At 46.8% G+C, this 22810-nt stretch overlaps 1 protein-coding gene across 3 annotated transcripts in view; it reads right to left on the reverse strand.

Annotated features, from left to right (window-relative positions):
* ZDHHC9 (zinc finger DHHC-type containing 9) overlaps positions 1 to 16615 on the reverse strand; it is a 38965-nt gene extending 22350 nt beyond the window's left edge. Inside the window, exons 1-4 of one of the 3 annotated variants that reach the window (XM_003135365.5) lie at positions 16403 to 16589; positions 15983 to 16053; positions 14505 to 14806; positions 3406 to 3566 (exon numbers count right to left, since the gene is read on the reverse strand). In XM_003135365.5, coding sequence (XP_003135413.2) covers positions 3406 to 3566; positions 14505 to 14671 — 328 coding nt within the window. In that variant the 5' untranslated portion in view covers positions 14672 to 14806; positions 15983 to 16053; positions 16403 to 16589. Of the gene's footprint in view, positions 1 to 3405; positions 3567 to 14504; positions 14809 to 15982; positions 16054 to 16402 lie in introns of those variants that run through there. The other 2 variants (XM_003360439.3, XM_021080766.1) reach the window with 2 other exon arrangements.

Here is a 22810-nt window from a genome sequence, read left to right on the forward strand (position 1 = left end):
ATCATATGCATGTAGTGTAATTTATTTAACCACTCCATATTATTGGGTATTTAAGTTGCCTCTGGTATTTTGCTATTTAAATGATGCTGCATGCAAAAACTTTAAACATTACAGATAAAGCTTAAGCCCCCTTGATCTCCGGCCCAATCCCAATGCCCTCCTCCCTTCCTCAAGAATATGTTCATGTGTTAAAATTAATTTCTAAAACTTAAAGAAAAAAAAGAAACGTATGTTAAAGTCTGGGCAGTAATATATAACGTTGCTGGCACTAAAACAGCTAGGAATGGAATTCCTGTGTGGCTCAGTGGGTTAAGGATCCATTGTTATCACTGCACTGGCTCAGGTCACTGCTGTGGTGGGGGTTCAATCCCTTCCGTGTGCCTAGAGTGCTACTAAAAAAAAAAAAAAATAGCTAGGAGAAAGAAAAAACGATGCATTAAAAACCCTTCTACAATTGCTTGTGTAAATCTCTCTCTGATTATTTCCTTTAGCTAACCTGGAGAGAAGTGAAATTACTGGGTCAAAGGGTATGAACCCTTAAAGCCCATATTACTTATTGCCAAACTGCTGGGCAGACAGATTGTATCAATTTGCACACCCACCCATGGGCAGCATATGAGAGTGCCTGCCTCACTGCACCCTCGCTGTGCAGGATAATTCTAAAAACAGAATATTTTTTTCAATTCACATTGATTTTAAAAATATCTGCCATATGGAACTTTTTTCCTTTTTTTCCGGAGCAGGGTGGATGCTGGATGCTGTGAAATCAAACAATAACAGTGTGTCATAGGATGGGGATAACTATTCATTAGAGGATGATATAAGTACCAGCATGCCACCTTAACATTCTTCAGTATGTGCTCTACCTGAGGACACCTGGGACAAAGGCGAGCTATAATGCAAGGGAACCACATGCCTTCTCTGCCCAGCCCAACCCCTACCCACAGCATACCCAGTACAGGGCTGAATGTAAGTTGACAAAAACTTGCTAACCTACACATATGTATGAGCTCAAGAACGCACTCTTCTACGAAAGAAACATGCTAAGTGCAGAGGTAATAACCTGACAGCTCGAGCCTGGGCCCCAGGCCTCACGATTTAGCAAAACAGACCTAACCTTGCTCACAGCCTCCTTGCTGTGAGATGCACGTCAAGGCACTGCCTTGACCTTCAGTTTCTCCACATATGAATGGAAAGGGGATGATAAAAGAATAACCCAGATTAGAGAAAAGATGGCACTCACAATTGTCCCTTCCTATCGTGCTCCTAACTAGCCCAGGTCTCCCCCAATTCCAGCTGTGCTGACACACCTCGCTTCTGTTTCTTTCCCACAATTCCCACCCTCGCCTCCATCCAAAGTAGTCTGAGCTCGAATATGCACAAACCTGTCCCTTCAGTGCACCTAAAAAAGGCTGAAATTTTCCAAAAAGAAATCCATTAATAAGCTAGATAAACACAGCTAAATAAATGAACGAAATACAAAAGCTGGAAGCTTTCAGAGCACCCTGAAAGACTATCAAATCAACACGTTGTACACCACAGACTTACATAATGTCGTGTGCCAATTATATCTCAATAAAACTATGGGAAAAAAAGAAATCAACCAGAACTGGGAGAAAATATTTTTTTAACAACAGCATGCATATAAACATTAGGAATAAACTCAATATGAGAAGAAACCAGATAAAGAAAACTATAAAAATCTTATTAAAGGGCATAAAATTCAGTCTGAAAATACAGAAAGATGTCTTCTTTTTCTGGATAGGCACATAATTATAAAAATGTAAATCCCTTCAAAAATAATATGTAAATGTAACATAATACCTATTAGAACCCCAATACATTTGTGTCTTTTTTTTTTTTTTTTGCCCCACCCATGGCATATGGAAGTTTCTGGGCCAGAGACTGAATCCCAGCCACAGCTGCAACCTACACCACAGTTGTGGCAATGCCAGATCCTTTAACCCAGTGGGGGATGGGGATCGAACCTGTACCTTCACAGCAACCTGAGCTGCTGCACTCGGATTCTTAACCCACTGTGCCACAACGGGAACTCCCATTTGTGTCTTTTTAATTACATAAAATACTAAAATCCAACAAACAAACAATAACAAAGCACCTAAAAGAATAAAGGCGAGCTACAGATTGGCACTCCACAGGTACAGCTTTTAGTCTTAGAAGTCCTAGAGCCTTTTCTTCTACTGCATGTGGCTTGGTTGCTAACTCTAGCTACTTGGGCACCAGATATAAGAACAACTTAGGCAGGCACGGCTCTTGGATCTGGTGGGCTCTCACTCCCTGCAAGTACTGGCATCAGAGCCTTCTGTCCCAGTGTGAGCTCCCAGGATATTCCTTCCTTGAGCCCTGGGATGTTCTGCTTCAATTCATGAAAGCAGCTTGGCCCCTGGGTAGTGCAGCACTTGATCTCTGTCCCCAAGGGCCCTACCTTGAGCCGCAGACTACACTGTAATGAGCCTGTAACTACTTCTTTTACCATTCCCAGAATTCTTAATGGTTTCTTTTCCCTCCCATCTTGTGTGTTCCACTAAAGCAATAAGAAGTCTTAGTTAGAAATCCACATATATGCTTCAAAAAGATCTATGAGTCCCTGAAATTATATCCAAAATTGTATGTATGTGATACATATAGAAATATTTTTGTTTGTTGGCTGTGCCCACAGCATGTGGAAGTTCCCAGGCCGGGGATCAAACCTTCACCACAGCATCAATCCGAGCTGCTGCAATGACAATGCCAGATCCTTAACCTGCTGTGCCACGAGGGAACTCCCTAGGAATATTTTTACAAAGAGAAGGTTTATAGCTTTCATCAAAAAAAAAATCAGGAGTTCCCGTCGTGGCGCAGTGGTTAACGAATCCGACTAGGAACCATGAGGTTGCGGGTTCGGTCCCTGCCCTTGCTCAGTGGGTTAAGGATCCGGCGTTGCCGTGAGCTGTGGTGTAGGTTGCAGACGAGGCTCGGATCCCGCGTTGCTGTGGCTCTGGCGTAGGCCGGTGGCTACAGCTCCGACTGGACCCCTAGCCTGGGAACCTCCAAATGCCGCGGGAGCGGCCCAAGAAATAGCAGCAACAACAACAAAAAGCCAAAAGACAAAAAAAAAAAAAAAAAAAAAAATCAAATGAATTGATGATCCCAAAAAAGTTTTAAAAATAATCCTCTTGGGAACAGTGCAGCAGAACCCTGGTAATAAAACTCCTGAAATGCGACCCAACACAGGGAAGAATGAAGTTCATATTCTTTATAGGGCAGTCATGATCTCACATTCAGGATCTCAGACGGAAAAGGCTAGAAGTGATTGTTAATCTGCAACTACAATTATGATTCCATTCCCTTGCCAATCAAAGCCACCCACTGCACAGCATGTTGCCAGTCGCTTAGAAAACTCACCTATCTCCATTTCTATGAAAGCTGCTTCATCTGGTAGGGCCCGAGGGATCACTCCAGGGTCACTGAAGCTGGTCCTCAACAGTGTAGCCATGGAGAAAAGGAAGAGCATGGCAGCAAACACAGGGATGGCAGGAGACAGCTGGACAGCCAGGTAGCGGCACCTAAAGAAAGTAGGCAATTGAACAGCTAGTTATTCCAACCTATCCGACCTATACTGACCTCGCATTGTTACCAGTAAGTATATCAATCTGGTCTCCACAGCAAAACGGCAGTACATCAAGGGCAAGGACCACGTTTTTTACTTCTCTCAAATTACCTAAAACTCCTAACAGAGGTTTTGTACATACTAGGGGCTCAACAAATAACTGACGCCGCCTATAACAAACAAAAACAGTCTAAGGGACCTTTGCTACCTACCGAGCCCAGTCCCTCCTGTCAGCCTGATGGGAGCTCCATGTCCTCTGTACCTCAACAAAGGCTCAGGGATGCAACGGAGCCTGGACTGTAGGCACGGCAGGTTGCTCTCACTCTGGGAATGTCTAGAGCTTTTCATACCCACTCATCTGGCGTTAAGCCTGAGCTCGAAGAAGAGGAAGAAGAGATGAGGGCCAGTCGGGAAGCAGAGTCCCAGTAGCAGACAGAGGGTGTGGCCAGCGTGCTTCAAGGTCAATGAAAAGTTTCAGGGCTGCTGACTGACTCTGCAATGGCCACTCACTTCTCTTCCTCCTCAATGACCTCAGCCAGTGGTGGCCACAGCAAGGGAACGAGAAAACTGTATCTCCTTAGCACCCCTTCCCAACATCATGTTTGTTCTCCTCTTTCCTCATAATTCACCTGGAAGGCCATTCCTCCTTCTCTCTGGATATCCCAGCTCTACTCATCTTTCAGGTCCAGAGCCATCAATGCCATCATTGTCATCATCACGACCACAATTTATTGAGCACACATCATATGCACTAAGCTCTTTCCTTTTTTTTTTTTTTTTTTTTTGGGCACGGCCAAGTTTCCAAGCCAGGGATCGAACCCACGCCACGGCAGTGACAACGCCAGACCTTTAACCTACTGAGCCACCAGGGAACTCCCACTAAGTTCTTTAGATGTATTATTTCATCCATTTATTACACTACGTCTATGAGGTAGAGTCTATTATACCCATTCTAGCTGAAGGATCTGGGATTTAGTGAGGTCTTGCTTCTTCCAAGACGCCTACCCTAAACTGTACTATTTCCACTACGTTGACTTCATCGCCCCCAGTTGAGCTTCATAAGAGAAAGAACGTTTTGTCCTTTGTTTGTTTGTTTGTGTTGCCTTTTAGGGCCACACCCGAGGCATTTGGAAGTTCCCAGGCTAGGGGTCAAATTGGACCTGCAGCTGCCGGCCTGCACCATAGCCACAGCCATACCAAATCTGAGCTGTGTCTTCATCCTATACCGAAGCTCGCAGCAGCGCTGGATCCTTAACCCACTGAGGAAGGCCAAGGCTCGAACCCCCCTCCTCATGAATACTAGTTGGGTTCTTAACCTGCTGAGCCACATCAGGCACTCCCAAGAACTTTTGTCTTTTTGGAGTGGGAATGCCTGGGTTTGAATTCTGACTCTACCAGCTCCTAGTTGGTTAACTTAGTTAACTTCAGTCTCCTTATCTGTGAAATGAGAAGGATAATAATAGTATTTTATAGGGTCGTTGTGCAGCCCAAGTGCATGACTATAAATAAAGTGCTTAGAACTGCCCTTGACACATAGTAGACGCTAAGTAAATGTCAGCTATTAACATTATCATCATGAAAAAAAATAAAAGTATGCTTCAAAGCCAAAAAAAAAAAATTATCATCATGATTCTGTATCTCCCAGAGCCTAATAAAAGAAGCTATCAACAAATACTTGTGGAGTTGAACTGGATATCAAACCAAATAAATGGGAATATGTGATGGGAGTTTTCACTGACCTATTTTTATTCTCCTCCTCCAGAGGCACATTTCCTCCTTCAACACAGAGATCTTTTCTTGGAGGCAGAGTGTAAGCGGACGGGCAAGGACCAGAGGAGAGAGTAAGCTCGGGAGAAAGGCTGACCTCATCGGCATGGCGGGGACTAAGCAAGCTGCTGTCCACTCAGAGCAAAAGTTTAACCCCGGGTTGTACTTTCGCTGCAGGTTTGGAACCATCTCCATGAGACCCACCCCCTGCTTCCCTGCTGCGCACATGACCCCATGGGGGTGCAAACCAATTGTATTACGAGGCTGAGGAGTTTGCCATGAAGGTGAACATATGGAGTGAACTTGCAAAGTGGTTTTTGTGGCTTTTCGTTTGCTTGCCTGCTCGTTTTGTTTTGTTTTTTAAGATTTCGGTTTTTGGGTTTTTGTTTTTGACAAAGTCCTTGGCCTTAGCTTGCTTTTGTACAATTGCCTTCCTTCTCCTAAAAGCCACGAGTGGGATCTGGAGAACTGAGTTCAGGATAACGAAGGTCCTTGCATATCACTAGCTTGTGGATTAGCCTCTTCCCTTGTTTCCCCTTCACTGGTATGGGTAACCGAGGAGTGAATTCAGAAACGAAAGTCACCTCCACTTATCAGGGACCCAAAGGACACAGGAGAAACACCAGGCTCTGAGTTACGAAAAGCCAAGTGGAATTACCACACTGACAGAAAACAGCCATCGTTCTTGTCACTGTAAAATCACTCTTGATAACAAAGAAGTGATTTCTCCGAGTTCCCATCGTGGTGCAGTGGCTAACGAATCTGACTAGGAACCATGAGGTTGCGGGTTCGGTCCCTGCCCTTGCTCAGTGGGTTAACGATCCAGCATTGCCCTGAGCTGTGGTGTAGGTTGCAGACTCGGCTCGGATCCCGCGTTGCTGTGGCTCTGGCGTAGGCCGGTGGCTGCAGCTCCGATTCGACCCCTAGCCTGGGAACCTCCATATGCCGTGGGAGCGGCCCAAGAAATAGCAAAAAGACAAAAAAAAAAAGTGTTTTCTCCAGGATTCAAACTGCCCTGGGTGTACAGACTCCAATGCAAAGCCTTAGACAAATCAGAGCCATCTGACTGGCCACCAAAGGGAGTTTAAATTGTTTTATTACAGGGAAAAGATACAGAGAGAGTAGAACACACACACACACACACACACACACACACACTAATGTTGCTCCCATGCACAGAAGGACCGAGCTTAACTAAGTTCCATTCCAACATCTGCTTGTTGAGCAGACAAAGGACAACTTAGATCTGAACTACACTACGCCATCAAGGATAAAGGTCTCTGTAATCTCCACACAGACTATCTTCTGCACCTGCTAAAACAATCCACTCTGTATGTCAACAAGTACACAACAGAACCATTGTATTGTTCTCTAGAGATGAGGCCACTGGCAGCCAGTTGTCACTAGTGAGTGGGTGTGGCTGGGAAGGCAGATGTGGGACCAGCAGGCCTTTCTACCCCGAGCAAGAGGAAACTTAGAGAGCCAGCGGCTAAGACTGCTGTGAACTACAACCCATGTGTCTGTCTTTACCAGCCCCCGAGGCTAGTCCTATCATTGCAGTAAGCTAGAGATCTGTCTTGGATAGGAGTAAGCTATGTGAAGAGTTGGTGGTAATTCCCAATATCGACCTCCAAAGTCAGGAGGATCCTCAAACATCACTAATGTGTTCCAGCAAAAGACTGGATCTGTCATCCACAAATATGAGAGCCGTTTTTGAAACCCCGCAGTACTGTCCATCTATATCAATATGAATAATGTTATCCATACATTTCTTGAAACAGAACTCCTCTTCAGAGTACCAGGGGGCTAGAAGTTGCTTTTCTCCCTCGTGAATTTAATAAGTTTAACTATAGCCCCACGAAGTGTTCATTTCTTCTACCTGAAGAGACATCCTCATTTTAATCCATCTTCTACCAACCCCTCGACTGGCCTCAGGCTTCCGTATCTGGACTAGATGATGGGATTCCCACATGTCTCGTGGACCACGTGGTGGTACGGATCAGCAGGAACCAGCAGTGCCAGGCTGGGCTGGTATATCACGTCCCATCCCCCATCCTTAGCACACTAGTTCACTGGAGGGACAATGATAATGACACAGACTTCAGTTCACCCGAAAAGACTCAAAGAGATTCATGAGTGGGGCTGGTAAGAAGCCAGACAGCTTCCGTGGCAGGGCTGCCTCACAGACCTGTATAGACTGTTCTTCTATACTGTTTCTAGGTCTCCCTAATAGCTTTCTTGCTATGCTCTTTTTTCGCTGTTGTTCTTTTATCAGTGCAATCAATCAGCCAACAAGTATTTATGGGTCTAACAAATGAAGAATGAGAGAAATGGGAGTTAATTTTGTTGGGGAAAACATAACTAACATATGAAACAGCTAAATAAGACCAATAATCAAATGTTCGGGGTGGTGAGTCAGACTCTAAGGACTGTAAGTGGTCAGAGATGAGCTCTCTTGGGAAGCTGGTGGCTGCTTGAAACAGTTCCCAGAGCAGCCATGAAGGGTGGCTTTAAGGAAGAGCTGTGTTCGGAATTGCAGGAAGGGCCCAAGGATTAGAGCCCCACAATGGCCCTTGATCCCACATAGCAGAAATAAGCCTTTGTTACAGGTCCTCCCCGCTGAGGATGACGGTCTGTCCTTTTACATACGACCTACCTCTAGAGCACAGTCAACATGTAGAACCACCCATAAGACTGGTTCAGCATTCTTCTGATGACACTTAAAGAGTCTGCTAAGAAGGGAAGAGTTTCCTCAGACACTAAAAACATAATTGGAGTTCCCTGGTAGCCTCAGGGATCTGGTATTGTCACTGCTGTGGTGCGGGCTGATCCCTGGCCCAAGAACTTCCTCATGCCACAGGTGTGGCCACCCCCGTCCCTAAAACACCCCATAATTAAAAATCAGCTTCTGGATTTACAACTATGTGAAGGTCAGAGGGAAAATGCATAACCCTGTTTTGCTCCAGTAACAATGGGGAAAATTAAGCAAGCGGGGACATTTTCCATTCTGAGGCAATGAGCCATCCTCTCACTGAGGAAGGCCAAAATCTCTATTCAGGCAATCTGCTGAGTAGCTGCCAAATTTCAGTTAAAATAATAAATTTCACATTTAAATTATGACAAATTTCAAATATAACAAATAACCAATTTCAATTACAGTATCCTCCTGCTTAGAACAATTCCGGACTTAGAACAACTCCGGTTAAGGAGTTAAGCCCCCCAACTCTTCAGGTCAGTATTCTGAGGCCCTTCATTAACTGTCCTTATCTAATCATCATCATAAGGTTCCTGCCTTCTCCTTGCTTCATTCCAGACACATCCCCCTCATTACCTGGAATTCACTAGCTTCTCAAAATAGCAAGAGGCATAAGGTGTCTCTTTTGTTCTTAAACCCAATACCAGCTCTGGCATCGCTGAGGAGGAAGACTTAGCACTCCTCTCCCTCAAGAACACCTCAAATGATGTTGGCATCCTAGGGGACATCCCTGTTCTTTGTGCTCACTTTTCCCAAAAGAGATGATCACTATGCTCAATTAAGACTCATTCTCAAGGAGTTCCCATTGTGGCGCAGTGGTTAACGAATCTGACTAGGAACCATGAGGTTGTGGGTTCGATCCCTGGCCTTACTCAGTGGGTTAAAGATCTGGCGTTGCTGTGAGCTGTGCTGTAGGTTGCAGATGCGGCTCGGATCTCGCGTTGCTGTGGCTCTGGCATAGGCCAGTGGCTACAGCTCCAATTAGACCCCTAGCCCGGGAACCTTCATATGCCGCGGGAGCAGCTCTAGAAAAGGCAAAAAGACAAAAAGAAAAAAAAAAAAAAAGACTCATTCTCAAAAGACGGGCGATGCATTCAGTGCAGAATGACCATGTGAAACTCACAAAAGGTAGTAGAGGCTGAAAATATACAGATGAATTCTGAATGACAGAACCTTAAAGAATCATGAAAAGAAAGCACATTGCTCGGGAGACATAACCCAATCCTTCTCTAGGGGAACCGCTTTATCAGGAAGCTGAGCTTAGCCAAGTACTGTAACAGATTGATATCAAAGAGGCAACTATGCCTTGCAAAAACTGTTGTTTGGTTGGCCAAGTCAGACAGAATCTTGGGCTAGATAAGCAAGAGACTGAACTTCCACAGAGCAATTCTCCAGAGAGTATTACCTTCGTTAGAGGTCACGATAAAGTCACTTTCTTCTCTTCCTAATCCCTCCTAAGGAATCCAGGAACCCGGACTCTGTCACTAGAGGCACACATATCCTGCCATGTCAGAGTCTGGCTTTGGTCTACCTAGCCCTGTGTCTCCCCAAACCTGGGAACTCTGTTATCAGATTCTTCTCTCCAACCTGTCCATGGGGACATGGTGTCCCTTTCATCACCAGCATCCACAGAGTGGCAGTGAAGAGAGCACACATTGCTTAATTTTTCCCTGAGCTGTCCCCATCCTGGCAGCAGGGGCTAGGAGTGGCCACAGAGGTGATGATCCTCTGCCACTCAGAAAGCTTACTTTCTTTCTTTCTTTTTTTTTTTTTTTGCTATTTCTTTGGGCCGCTCCCACGGCATATGGAGGTTCCCGGGCTAGGGGTCGAATTGGAGCTGTAGCCACCGGCCTACACCAGAGCCACAGCAACGCGGGATCCAAGCCGCATCTGCAACCTACACCACAGCTCACGGCAACGCCGGATCTTTAACCCGCTGAGTAAGGCCAGGGATCGAACCCACAACCTCATGGTTCTTAGTCGGATTCGTTAACCACTGTGCAACGACGGGAACTCCAGAAAGCCTATTCACACTTAAGATGGGCTTCCTTGTTAACTGCAAGTCTACCAGAATGCCATCAGTTTCCCAGGAAGAAGTCTTCGTTTTCTAGGAGCATGAGCTAGGGAGGCCCAAACCACCTGGGGTCCACTAGGTAACACAAACACTTACTGGCTAGTAAGGACCCGGAACATGCCAATCCCCTACTAGCACTATGCTGGGTAATCGGCATGTCTTCAGGACTCCGTATTCAAAGGTAACAATGAGATGAGAGTGGGGTCCTGGAGAGGCACTGGCTGGCCAATTGATCTTGATGAAATAACCCTGTTTCTGTAGACCTGGTTTCATCACCTGCAAAAGGATGGGGGGATAGTCTCTAAGGCCCCCCTCTGGCTCTATCCTTCTATGATTTTCTAATTCAAGACTATTCCATTCGAAGTGCATCCAGAATGTATCAATTCCACAACATTCACTGATCACCTGCTCTACGTAAGGCCTGGCAGAGGGCACTGTGGGGGCCACAGAGGCACAGAAGATAGTCCCTGACATTGAAAGAGCTCAAAGGGTAATAACCATAGACTTCAGAAATACAAGAAATATCACCTAATTATGTGTTAAATGACTAGTACGTACAATTAGTCCTACAAAGGCAGAAATTACTAGAAAAAAATTTCATGGAGGAGGACTCAAGAAGGGACTTGAAAAAGAGGTAGAAGTTGAATAGGCTAGAAGTGGGACAATTACTAAGCAGTGCTACAAAGATTGTTTCAGTTCATCCAATTCAATGACTCCTCTGTACATCAGAAGCATCCACGAGGGTCAGTGCAACAGAGTTTGATAGTCACTTGATACGATTTCCTCTACAGACAGCACAGGGAGGCATAAGCATTGATCATAGCAGCAAACTACTACTTCAGGGGTCAAGCGTCACATAGTCCTTCTTGCCACAAAACAAGTCTCAGGACCTTGACCCCACTAGTGATCTGGTCACAAAGCTGAAAGAGACAGCCCAGAAGACAGTGCATTTGGCCCTTTCCCCCAAGCTTTATCAGCAAGTTGAATGTGACTAAATACCCCAACAGCCTTTCAGTAGCTGGACAGCTCACAGGTCATCAGTGTCATTCTGCTATAGTGTCCCGACATTCCCAGCCAAGCTGTTGGCTACGTGTTCATCACACAAGCTGCACAGGGTTTGGGCAGAAAGGACTGAGAAACGGTGCAAGGGCTCAAAGCTGAAACTGGCATATACACTCACATTTCCTAAATGCCTCACCCTAAGAATACATTAGGAAATTCTTTTTTTTTCAAAGCACTGTAGAAATGACACTCTGCTTCTAAATCCAAGCACATTTACTATAGATACAATTACATTTAAGACACAGCTACCTACTGGTCATCTTCTATCTTCTCCTTTTCTGCGTCTGTGTTTGAATCTTCCAGATGGACGGAAGAGTTATATAGAATTTCAGACTCTCAGAGTTGCAGGAGGCTCAGTAATAACTCTAGCCCAATTTCCCATCCTGTGCAGGGATCCGCTCTGTGACAACAGCCCTGAGAGATGGCTACCCAGCTTCTTCGGAAACAGTTCTAACCATACAGGCCATTTTCCATCTTATGTAGTCAATCTATTGTCTGTCCACTGAAAATTACAGGTCCCTCCTTTGAGAAGTCTAAATGCGTAAAGGCAAAATCCAAAAATAAAAAGATGTCCACTGGCACCACTAACACTGCTTGTTTTGCATCAGGGGGCGCCCACACGCCTGACCAGATTTCTCAAGCCATCTGGCCGACCCAGGGCTGTGCCACGGGCAGCTATAAATCACCTCGCACTCATTCCTATGCACCTGCCGCAAGCCGGACCCTGTTACTAAAATGCAGCTCCAGATGTGCCTCGAGATCTGGATGTTCTTCCTCAAGGCCAAAAACGCGGCAGCCAGACAAAGCGCGGTCTATGCTCCTGGACAATTTAAAGATGAAGATAGACAGCCCTTTGTCACTGGCGGTTCAGACACCCTCAACTGCCTGAAGGTAGGGGTCTAGATGAGCAGATTTCCTGACGTCTTCTTTTCTCATACTAAAGAAGAAGCCCATATTCTGACCTGAAGCCCTATCCCCCCACCATGCGGTGGGTAGTAAATGACAGACCCCCAAAGGAAAAGGCCGACCGAAAGCGATGTGATTCCTCAGAGCCATGCTGGTATCCTCTGCACAGCCTGTCACTGGCTAGGCGCAAGGCAGCCGCCACCTAGAGTGTCTGTGTGTCTGCATAGGACAGACGGGCGCTCACCCACAAACACACACACTCGTGCTCACAAACACAGATTCCAGCATTCTCAGTAAAAAGGATTCATGGCCAGGGACCTCTTCCCTTTGGTTAAATGCAGACTTCCCCATTCCACCCCCAGCTAACACTTCCTCCAGCCCTCCCCCTTTCCTACTCGCCCCCTCCCCAGCCCTCGCCTCCAAAATATTTACTCTACACACAGACACAGCTGGAACTCAGGGCAGTTTCAAACAACCTCACCCTTCACATCTGAGGGCAAAGCGCAAGAAATAATTTGGGGAAAAAAAGAAAAAAATCTTGGTAGAAAACCCAACCTGCCTCTGTCAAACAGTAACTGGCTAATTATAAGCTTCACCCCCACAGGCCGTTTTCTTCAGAGGCTTTCAGGGCCGAAGTGGAACAGATCCAAATCCGACTCTGCCTGGCTCCCAGATACAAAAGGGCTGGACGCCAGCAGCTCCAAATTTCAAGTTCTCTTGGCCAGTCAAACCAGAGGTTTCCTGGGCCCAGAATTACCAGCTCACTCCGGGCCTAGAAACAAATCTCATCTCTGTTTTGAATGGTTCCAACCACAAAAATTTAATCCTGGAGGGGGGTGTAGTAGCAAAAAGAGCTAGTGATTGAGCAGGCAAAGGAGGGAGAATGACGGAGAACAGGTTGAGCTCTGCACTTCCAAAAAGCAGCAGAGCAGGGATAAAGCAAAGCAAACTTGGAGAGAAGGGTGAGGAGTGGGGAAACATTTTTTAATGTTAGGCATATGCCTGCCTGCCTGCACACACTCACTTATACCACCCACAAGTACACACACACACACACACACACACAGAGTCATGAAACTCAGACTGGAAAGCAACTAAAAAACCATCATCAACCTGCTTGACTTTACCAAATACTTCACAAAGTCGACAGCAGCAACAGAAGTACCTTTGACCATGAGGTCCTCTGACCTTCCTTCCCAGCCCTGTTATCAACTAGGTCCCCTCTCCGCCTGCTGTTACTCAAGCCAGCTGCAACCATCAAAAAGTCCAGCAAAGCAGCTGGGAAAAAATCACTCTTGATGCACTAGGTAAGCCTGAAGCCCTCACAGGACCCAAATGAGTCCCAAGAGACCACAGCTCATTTTAATCACCCACGAAGGCTGGCCAAGAAGCCCCTTCCTCCGCCCCATGCCATGCCCCAGTATGGGAGCTCCATTTCCAGGTCGCCCGAGTACATGTACGGTAGCAGGCTCATCGTAGGTGTGGCTTACAGTCTAGAAACACACCTCTTGGCTCCTCAAAGCCTTCCTCATAATAATCCCAAACCAATTAGCATTGCTCCCATCCCTGGAGTGTACAGCATTCTCAGCATACCCAGGAGTCATGCCACAATAGCCTAGAATCCAACTGGCCATGTCCCTAGAGGGCTGACCCACACAGACTTCAAACAGTGGCTCTAGTACCAGCTATTACATCACAGAAAAAATACCTCCCAGGCTGGTATCAGGCACACACAGAAGAGAGAGTTGTTTATGTTGAGCAATTTTGACTGAAAGAAAGAGCAACTCACATTTAATAAGCACATATGTGCCACACATGCAGCTAGACTGTGGCACAGCTGAGGCTGGAACCAATCTGCAGGTTCCCAATTCAGTTGGCTTTTCGATTTTAACAGCTAGCTAAGAGCCGAGCCCTAAGGAAATAGGACCCAGAATAACAGAATGGGTGAGTATTATGAGTATCATGGGCCACGAGAAGTGCCCCTAGACTCTAGGCTCAGGAGGGGTGGGGAAGAGGCAGGCACTAAGCATCTAAGGAGACCACTGATAAGGGGAGGTGAGTGATAAAGACAAACTCTTTTACTCCCCCAGTGTTCCAGGGGTGGCCCCAAATCAGTGCAGTAAAATTGGTATCAGAGGTCTTGGGCTTTTGAGGAAGCACATACTCTGTTATGAGCGCAAAGCGATGAATTCAGTTGGCACGATCTATAGGCACCGCTCAAGAGGCCCAGAGCCCATCCCAGGACTCCTGACAAACTCCCCAGAAAGACGGTTCTTTCCCTGGACCCAAGATTAACTATAATCAGGCCATGCTACTCAACAGAAACTCACTCGAAAGCGAAGAAGAGCGTACACGTCCCCAGGATGAGGAAGAGGGTCAAGTAGAAGATGCCCTTTTGCCGGGCCATCATGACTCGGCCATCACAGCAGAAGGTGTTCCTGCCTGGGAGTTTCTCCCATTTCCGTGTCACCTTCTTTCTCACCACCATCACAGACATGATTGGAATTCCTGGTCCAAAATGGGCTTTATGATTACAAGCGGGAAGAAACAGAAGTTGAGCCCAGCTTTGAAATCACGTTGCCTGCTATTGTTGCCGCCGGGTCAAACATCATCAAAAGTCCAATTTCCAGCCCTAAGAAAAAACACAAGAAGACAGAAAAAAATGAGGCAGGAACAAGAAAATGCAGTTCAATCTTCCTTCCCAGAGGCAGAAAGAGGAGCAACGCCTGAAGGGGTGTTGGGTGAAGAAATGGGGAAGTTTATTTCTAATCTGTTTTCGTCCCCTAGCAGAAGAAAAAGTTAAAGGCGCTCAAAAAGAGAAGGGGGCTAGTATATCTTCTTAAATATACTCCGTTACTTCCACTGTAATATTGATGATGTGATTCCCAGAGAACTTTGGAACTAGAAGGGATTTTTATAGGTGTTAGTCCGATTACTTTGTTTTGGAAATGAGTAAAGTCAAGACCAAAGAGGGGAAATTACTTATCTAGGGTCACAAGGCCACAAGGCTAAGCCAAGAAAACAAACAAGTCTGTTGACTTTCAGGCCAGGGCACTTTCCACTCTACCATATTGTTTTATAATCATCATGAAGAGGACTCTGAAAATAACAGTAAGAATCTCTATTCTTAAGGAACCATTCTCTCCGCTTCTCCACTTCTTCACTTTCTTTCTTCAATTAGCCGGTCAAATATGAATCACACCAGCGAACAAGTCATCCTCTGGCAGAGCTAGGAGGTTTTGGACATTCTGTACACAAACCCAGGTTGTATTTACTCAAAACAGATTTCCCCTAATCAAACCCTCCTAACTTCCTGAGTCTGGGAAATGAACCAATCTTGCTGGTCTAGCCTAACATTTGTGGGACTCTTAATGAAACCACATCACAAACCTGTAGGTGAAAGGCTGCCTGAAGCAGGAGAGGTTCTGATAGGGCTGGAGGGCGGGGGAGGGATAGCAGCAGTTAAGAAAAGTCATAAGGGTGCTTTCTGGGACATTTCGGAAGTACCATCTCCACTTAGCATCCTGAATCCCCAGACCTTTCTCTGCCAAGGCCACCCTTCTCTCAGGTGTGGTGCTGTGGCCTCTATTTACTGATACCACATGCCCAGTGCTGGCAAGAATGAGGTGGAAGCCTGCAGCCCGACTGACTGATGAGAAACAACCAACTTGAAATCATTCCCGGGCTGGAGAGGGCAAGGGTCCAAAGAGAACCTAGGAGCTGAGCAGGGAAAGGAGAGGGTGGAAGGCTTGGGAAAAGGGAGGGGGCACCAGAGGTGCAGTTAACACTTCCTTTGTGTAAAACTAACCTGGAAAACAATCTCCTCCTAATAAACCAGCCCAGCGGGAGCAGAGAGACCAGGAAGGAGGAGAGCTGGGCCTGGCAGAACAAAGATCAAAATCCGTCGAGAACCAGGGACCGGCCCAGCGGCCCGAGATCCGAGGCCAGAGTTCGAGGCGGACCGGCGGCGGGCGCGGCCTCGGGAGGCCCGCCCTGCCTCGGCCACGCCGCCGACCACCGCCCCGGGCAGGTTGGGACGCGCGCCACCTCCGCACGCTCGTATACACTCACACACGCCCCGCCACGTGTAGTCACCCTCAGCCGCGGGCTCGGCAGGCGCGGAGCCCGAGAAGGGCAGGGCCAGGTCCGCGCGTCCCGGTGCAGCGGAGGGGGCGGCAGCCCACCACGCGGCCGAGCTCCGGAGACCCCCACCCCCACTCCTTGTTACCTGAACCCCGGAGAGCGAACTCAGCGGGGAAACGAGGCCAGGAAGTGCACTATCCCAGGGGACCGCGTCGGCCGCCCGAGGTGGCAGCGACTACTCCCCAGCCCGAAGGCTGCCTCCTCCTGACAAGGGGCCCCAATGGTCCGGGCCCTAAACCAGCTGTGGCAACCGCCCACCGCTGGCCGAATGGAACGCTCCTCACGTCACCAGGTCGTTCCAGTAGTTGCTCGCCCTCCATTGGCTGATCGGCCTCGGCGCCTCCGCCCCTGCCACCCCAGCTCCGAACTACCATTGGCTGACCCAAACGCCACTCGACGATGCCTCCGCCCCACTCCCCCACCCATCTCCCGGCTTCGTGCCCACCTGCCAAGCCACTGGCAGCCTCCCTCTGGCGTCTGAGCGGCAGTGTGTGGAGTGTCGCTTTCTAATAATATAGTTCCGCAGAGACTGGGGTGAAGGTTAGTGCCGATGGGACCAGGAGAGACCGGGGGCCAGCCTCCCCCCACACGCATGGTGAGACGCTGAAGCAACACGGGCTCGCAGATCCGGGTGCTCACCCCAAACTAGGTCCGCCCTGGGCCTCTCCAGCCCTATTTGCATGAAATCAACCGCGACTCGGAATTTTACTCCTTACCGGCGTAAAAACGAGCCCTCTGCCTCCCAAGTCCCATTCATTAATTAGGGACCCCACCTCTTGTTCTAGTCACCCTGGCCTGCAACTCTAAGGCTTTCGGAACAAAACAAACGAAAAAGGAACGTGAAGGGGATAACTGTGCCCAAGAACGTCAAATCTCTTTGCAGTATCGTAAACAAAAAAAATTGACAGTGACGGGGTTAGAGAAACTCTACTGACAGGAAGTACATTCATCCAGGTAGATAATGAAGTAGCTTGCCAAAGAGCTTGTAAATTACTACTAGCTTTGAAGAGCTTGTGATAATGGGGCGGGGGAGCGGGTATCTAAGGCAGAATCTCCACCCACCAACCACATTCATTCTTTCCTTCAATAACCTGCCCCCGCAGTTATTGCCACAGTGAGCCGCTGCTACTGATCTGAGTGCGCCTCATCCTTTAGACGGTCAAGGTTGGAGTGGGGAAAACAATGGAGAACCACCGAACCAATATTACACAGCAGACTTTAAAAGATACAAGGTGGGGAGTTCCCGTTGTGGCTCAGTGGTTAACAAACCCGACTAGTATCCATGAGGACGCGGGTTTGATCCCTGGCCTTGCTCAGTGGGTTAAGGATCCCAAGTTGCCCTGAGCTGTGGTGTAGGTCGCAGACGGGCTCGGATCCTGCGTTGCTGTGGCTGTGGCATAGGCCGGCAGCTACAGCTCCGATGAGACCCCCTAGCTTGGGAACCTCCATATGCTGCCGGTGCGACCCTAAAAAGATAAAAATAAAAGACACAAGGTCTGTTTCCACTAGTATGGCTCTTGGTTTCCAAATATAAGAGGAAATATGAGAAAGGGCTGAAGGTGGCCTTTCCTTACCTGTCACACTGTTGGAGAGAATGTCCAGTTGTCAGCTATTTTCCTGAGTTTGAATAAAGTTGCTCTAGGGCGAAGGCATTTGCAATTAATAAAAAAAGAGGGGGGGGGAGACTGTCAAAGCAGTTTTTTGTGTTAGGTGAAGGACCAGGTACATGGTCAAGAGCTATTCCTCCTTTTACAGGATTTGGGTCCCACAGTGATATGAAGCAAAATGCTACCTAATGATAATTACATTTGATACTTTCATGGCACCCTTCAATCAAAAATTTTAAAGGATTAAAAAAAATCACTAGGTAATTCTCTCATGAGAGAGATGTGTTCTAATTAATTTGTAGGGGAAAGCATGTCTTTATAAAGCTTCTGTTGTTCCTCAGTACTCATGCTAACTATCATCATCGGTTTAGTCTTTATAAACCATATGATCAGTATCATTGCCTCCAATTCTCCCCTTTGAATCCAGGAGGGTGCTGGGATTGCACACACTTGGTATGGAAGGGAGAGGAACATCCCTCAGCCCCATCAGGCCCCTGAATTCCCAAGCCTGTGTACACCAAATGCCCTTAGGAATGAATGGCACAGTCACCCCAACTGCCATCCTCCTGACTGGGGAGCAGACAAAAATAAACCTCTGCAACACCCAAACATACTTTATTCACATCTCAGGCACAGGTGAAGTCCAGGGAGTCCTGGAATCGATGTGTCACAGCAACACATTCCTGAGATCTGCCCCTCCCTGCTCCAGGTCACATTTCCTCTGGGATTAAGTGGCTGTGTAGGTCAGGCCTGTTGTTTTTTCAATCTCTTATTATTGGTGCTCACCTCTAAAAGAAAAATAAAGAAAATTGATATAGACCCACATTCTATACCAAGTCCTTCTATGTCATTCCATCATTTTATATAATTCTGAAAGTCTGGATATACACACCCGACTACATTGACTATAAACTAAGATTGTTTCTTGTTTTTCTTTTCTTTTTTTCTGTTCTCTTTTCCACAAACCTCTAGACTTTATGCATTCAAATTAGTGTTGGCTCCTTTGAAGGGAAAGGTACGGTCACATGGTGAGCACTTGAAACACCACGGAATAAAGGTATAGGCTTCCATTGTGTGGCCACACACTTTCTGGTGTGCTTGTTTAAAAATACCTGTCTTCCTATTTATGGTTCCTGTGTGAGTGTGGGTTTGTGGTGTGTAGGTGTAAAGTGCTGTTTGAACAAACTCCGATCCTGAGTGCCACCACTGGGTTGCAGCTTGCCTGTAAGCGTTGCTCCAGACATCTATCCTGTAGACACCCAGAGACCCATCTGGTACTGTATCCAAGAACACACCCTAAAACTTAGTTCCCATCCTGCATTCAAGCACTCACTCTCTCTTTCTCTCTCTCTCTCTTTTTTTTTTTTTTTTTGGCTGCACCCACAGCATGTGGAAGTTTCGGGGCCAGGGATCAAACTCGCACCTCAGCATCGACCCAAGCTGCTGCAGAGATAGTGCCTGATCCTTAACCAGCTGTGCCACAGTGGGAGCTCCCAGGCTCTTGAAGGCCCTTTTTTAAAATTTTTATTTACTTTTATTTTTTTAATTATTAAAAATAATTTTTTTAGAGCCACACCTGAGGCATATGAAAGTTCCCAGGCTAGGGGTCGAATTGGAACTGCACCCGCTGGCTTACACCACAGCCACAGCAATGCCAGATCCTTAAGCCAATGAGCAGAGCCAGAGCTCGAACCCGCATCCTCATGAATACTAGTCAGGTTCGTCACCAAGGAGCCACAACAGGAACTTCAGCCCCTTTTTTTCTATTTACTTTAGCCTCAACTCTTACATGTCCCCTTGCTCTCTTTCCCACCTGTGTCCCTTCCCACCTGACCTACTTGGCCTGCTCTCCTTACTTTCTGCTATAAATAGATGTATATTTGTAGAATAAATTGATGAGCAAACAACCACAGGACACTCTGTCCACATGTGACTAACCAGTACTCTTAAGCAATAGTTGTTTTCCTGAGGTCTGGGCTTCTATCCCTGCCTCAGGAGAGGCAGGATGTTATACATAGTAGAAAGCTCAAAAACTTTACAGCCAGACAGATCTAGGTTCAAATCCTGCCTCTGCTACTTGGTAGCCTGTGTAAACTTTGGCAAGTAATTTCTCCTTTCTAAGCAAATTTCCTCATCTATAAAATAGAGCTAATGCCTACTTCACAGGATTATAAAAGGGATTGGAGAGGATGTGTGTTACACGCCTGGCATGTGGGAGGATCGCAAGCAATGTTGTCATTTTTTGGCCACGCCCACAGCACATGGACGTTCCCAGGTCAGGGACTGAACCTGCACCACAGCAGCAACCCAAGCCCCTGTCTATGGAGACAATGCCAGATCCTTCACCCGCTGTACCACAAGGGACCTCCCAATGGTGTACGTTATAATGACGTCTGTAGGCACCTGTCCTTTCCCACCTCCTTCCTTTATCTGCGCTGCTGACTGGGGGTAGAAAGGTAAGAAGGAGACCCATTCTTCACTTTGTTGAACCCATTTCATCCATGTGCCGCGTGTTTACATAGCCTCTAAATTTGTCCTGGAAAGTAATCCTTATCTCCCGTGGTTTCCCGGTCCCCAGGGAACCCCACTCCTGATTGCAAAAAGCTTGGGCTGTAATCTTGTTCTAGATGGAGGGCTGCTCGCTAGCCACCACCAGCCCAAGTGAATCCTCAACATCGCCTCCACATTTGTCCATTTCCACAGATGAGCGAGCTCAATGGCATCGCTTTCATTACACACCTTCTGTGTTCATGTCACTGTGCTGGGATTGTGGGCTCCTGTTAGAGACTGCGAAGCACCTTTAAGATGCCACCATGTGAAAGCCATACATCCAAAACCCCGATAAAAACTGTCTGGGTGGGAGTTCCCTTCGTGGCTCAGCAGTTAACAAGCTTGACTAGGATCCATGAGGATGCAGGTTCAATCCCTGGCCTCGCTCAGTGGGTTAAGGATCTGGCATTGCTGTGAGCTGTGTGGTGTAGATTGCATACGTGGCTTGGATTCTGTGTTGCTATGGCTGTGGCCTAGGCTGGTGGCTACAGCTTCAATTCGACCCCTAGTCTGGGAACCTCCATATGTCATGGGTGCCCCTAAAAAAAGTAGAAAAAAAAAACCTGCCTGGGGTGCCAGGAAAGGTGATATCACAGGGCAACTGAACTGCTCAAAACTCTGCTTCCACCTCTGAGGCCTGTCTGCCTCCGCTGGTCCTGCATTTTGTTTCATCTCTAGACTCTGAGTTTCTGACTCCACTCAGAATGATCTTAGATGCTGTGCCTGAGCCCTCGACATTAATCCTAAGATTACTCTCATTGGAGTTCCTGGTGGTTCAGCAGATTAAGGATCTGGTGTTGTCACCGCTATGGCTCTGGTCACTGCTGAGCGCAGTTTCTTTGGCTAAAAAAATTTTAAATTAGAAGTTCCCGTGTGGCTCAGTGGAAACAAATCTGACTAGCATCCATGGAGATGTAGGTTCCATCCCTGGCCTTGTTCAGTGAGTTAAGGATCCTGTGTTGCCATGAGCTGAGGTATAGTTCGCAGATTCAGCTCGGATCCTGCATTGCTGTGGCTGTGGTGTAGGCCAGCAGCTATAGCTCTGATTCAGTCCCTAGCTTGGCAACCTCCATAGGCCGCGGCGTGACCCTAAACAGACAAAAAAAATTTTTAATTAAAAGTACAGATGACTTACAATGTTCTTTCAGTTTCTGCTGTACAGCAAAGTGACCCAGTCATACATACATTCCCTTTCTTATATTGTCCTCCATCATGTTCTATCCCAAAGACTGGATATGGTTCCCTGTGCTGTACGGTAGGACTTCATGGCTTATCCATTCTAAATGTACTAGTTTGCATCTACTAACCCCAAACTCCCCGTCCATCCCCCCCACCCCCCACCCCCACCCCCACCCCTCGGCAACCACAAGTCTGTTCTCCATGTCTGTGAGTCTGTTTCTGTTCTGTAGATAAGTTCATTTGTGTGGGTGCAGTTTCGATCCCTGGCCTCTGAACTTCCTCATGCCTGGGGCGCAGCCAAACAAAATAAAAACAACAAAAAATTACCCTCGCACTGAACAAGAGTCATAATAACATCAATAGAGACCATTTATTAAGGAGCTCCTCTGAGTCAGGGATTGTGCTAAGTGCTCACAGTTTAGGTTCCTAGATTATGGCCTAAAACTTGAAGTCTAAGTGAGAGCATATGATACTGAGCCAGCAGCACAGCCCTAATCTCAGACTCTGCCCAGTCCTCTCATTCCAGGAGCTGACCTCAAGGGATAGTGTAGCCCAGAACTATAAACTCATTTATTGGTCAATCATTAAGTATGTTTCGAGCACCCACAGTTTGCCTGGCCTGTACTAGGCGCAGTGGGAGATACCAAAGAAGTAAATGACATGATCACAGCCTAAAAGGAGCTGAAAATATTCTAAAGGAGAAAAGACCAGCTCATGTGAAGTCATTAAAGATAAACATGAAACTGGGCAGAGTCCAGTTTTCAACCATGCACAGCAAAGTCTCCAATCTTTTAAGGAGAGCTTGCCTCAGAAGGGTGTATCCTCTCAAATACTGTTTATAGAAGAGTAAATTGGAAAACTCTTTCAGTACTGCTGTTCAGCAGTATCTCAATATTTTGACTTTACATAACCATTGACTCGACAATCCTGCTTCTATTGAAAAGTACTAGCAAAAATGTTCAAAGGTATTTGTACAAATACGTTCACTATAACATTGCTTGTCATTGCACAAGTTAGCAAACAAAAAGTTGTTGAACCATATACACAGGAAAGAGCAGACTATTGCTTTTCTGTATATATGTGTCAATAAAGATTTTGCATTAAAAATTAAGTATCTATCTGCTGACATGCAAATATGCCCAATATATATTTACATT

This window comes from Sus scrofa, chromosome X (genome assembly GCF_000003025.6).
Source record: "Sus scrofa isolate TJ Tabasco breed Duroc chromosome X, Sscrofa11.1, whole genome shotgun sequence".
In the NCBI taxonomy this organism is placed as follows: Eukaryota; Metazoa; Chordata; class Mammalia; order Artiodactyla; family Suidae; genus Sus; species Sus scrofa.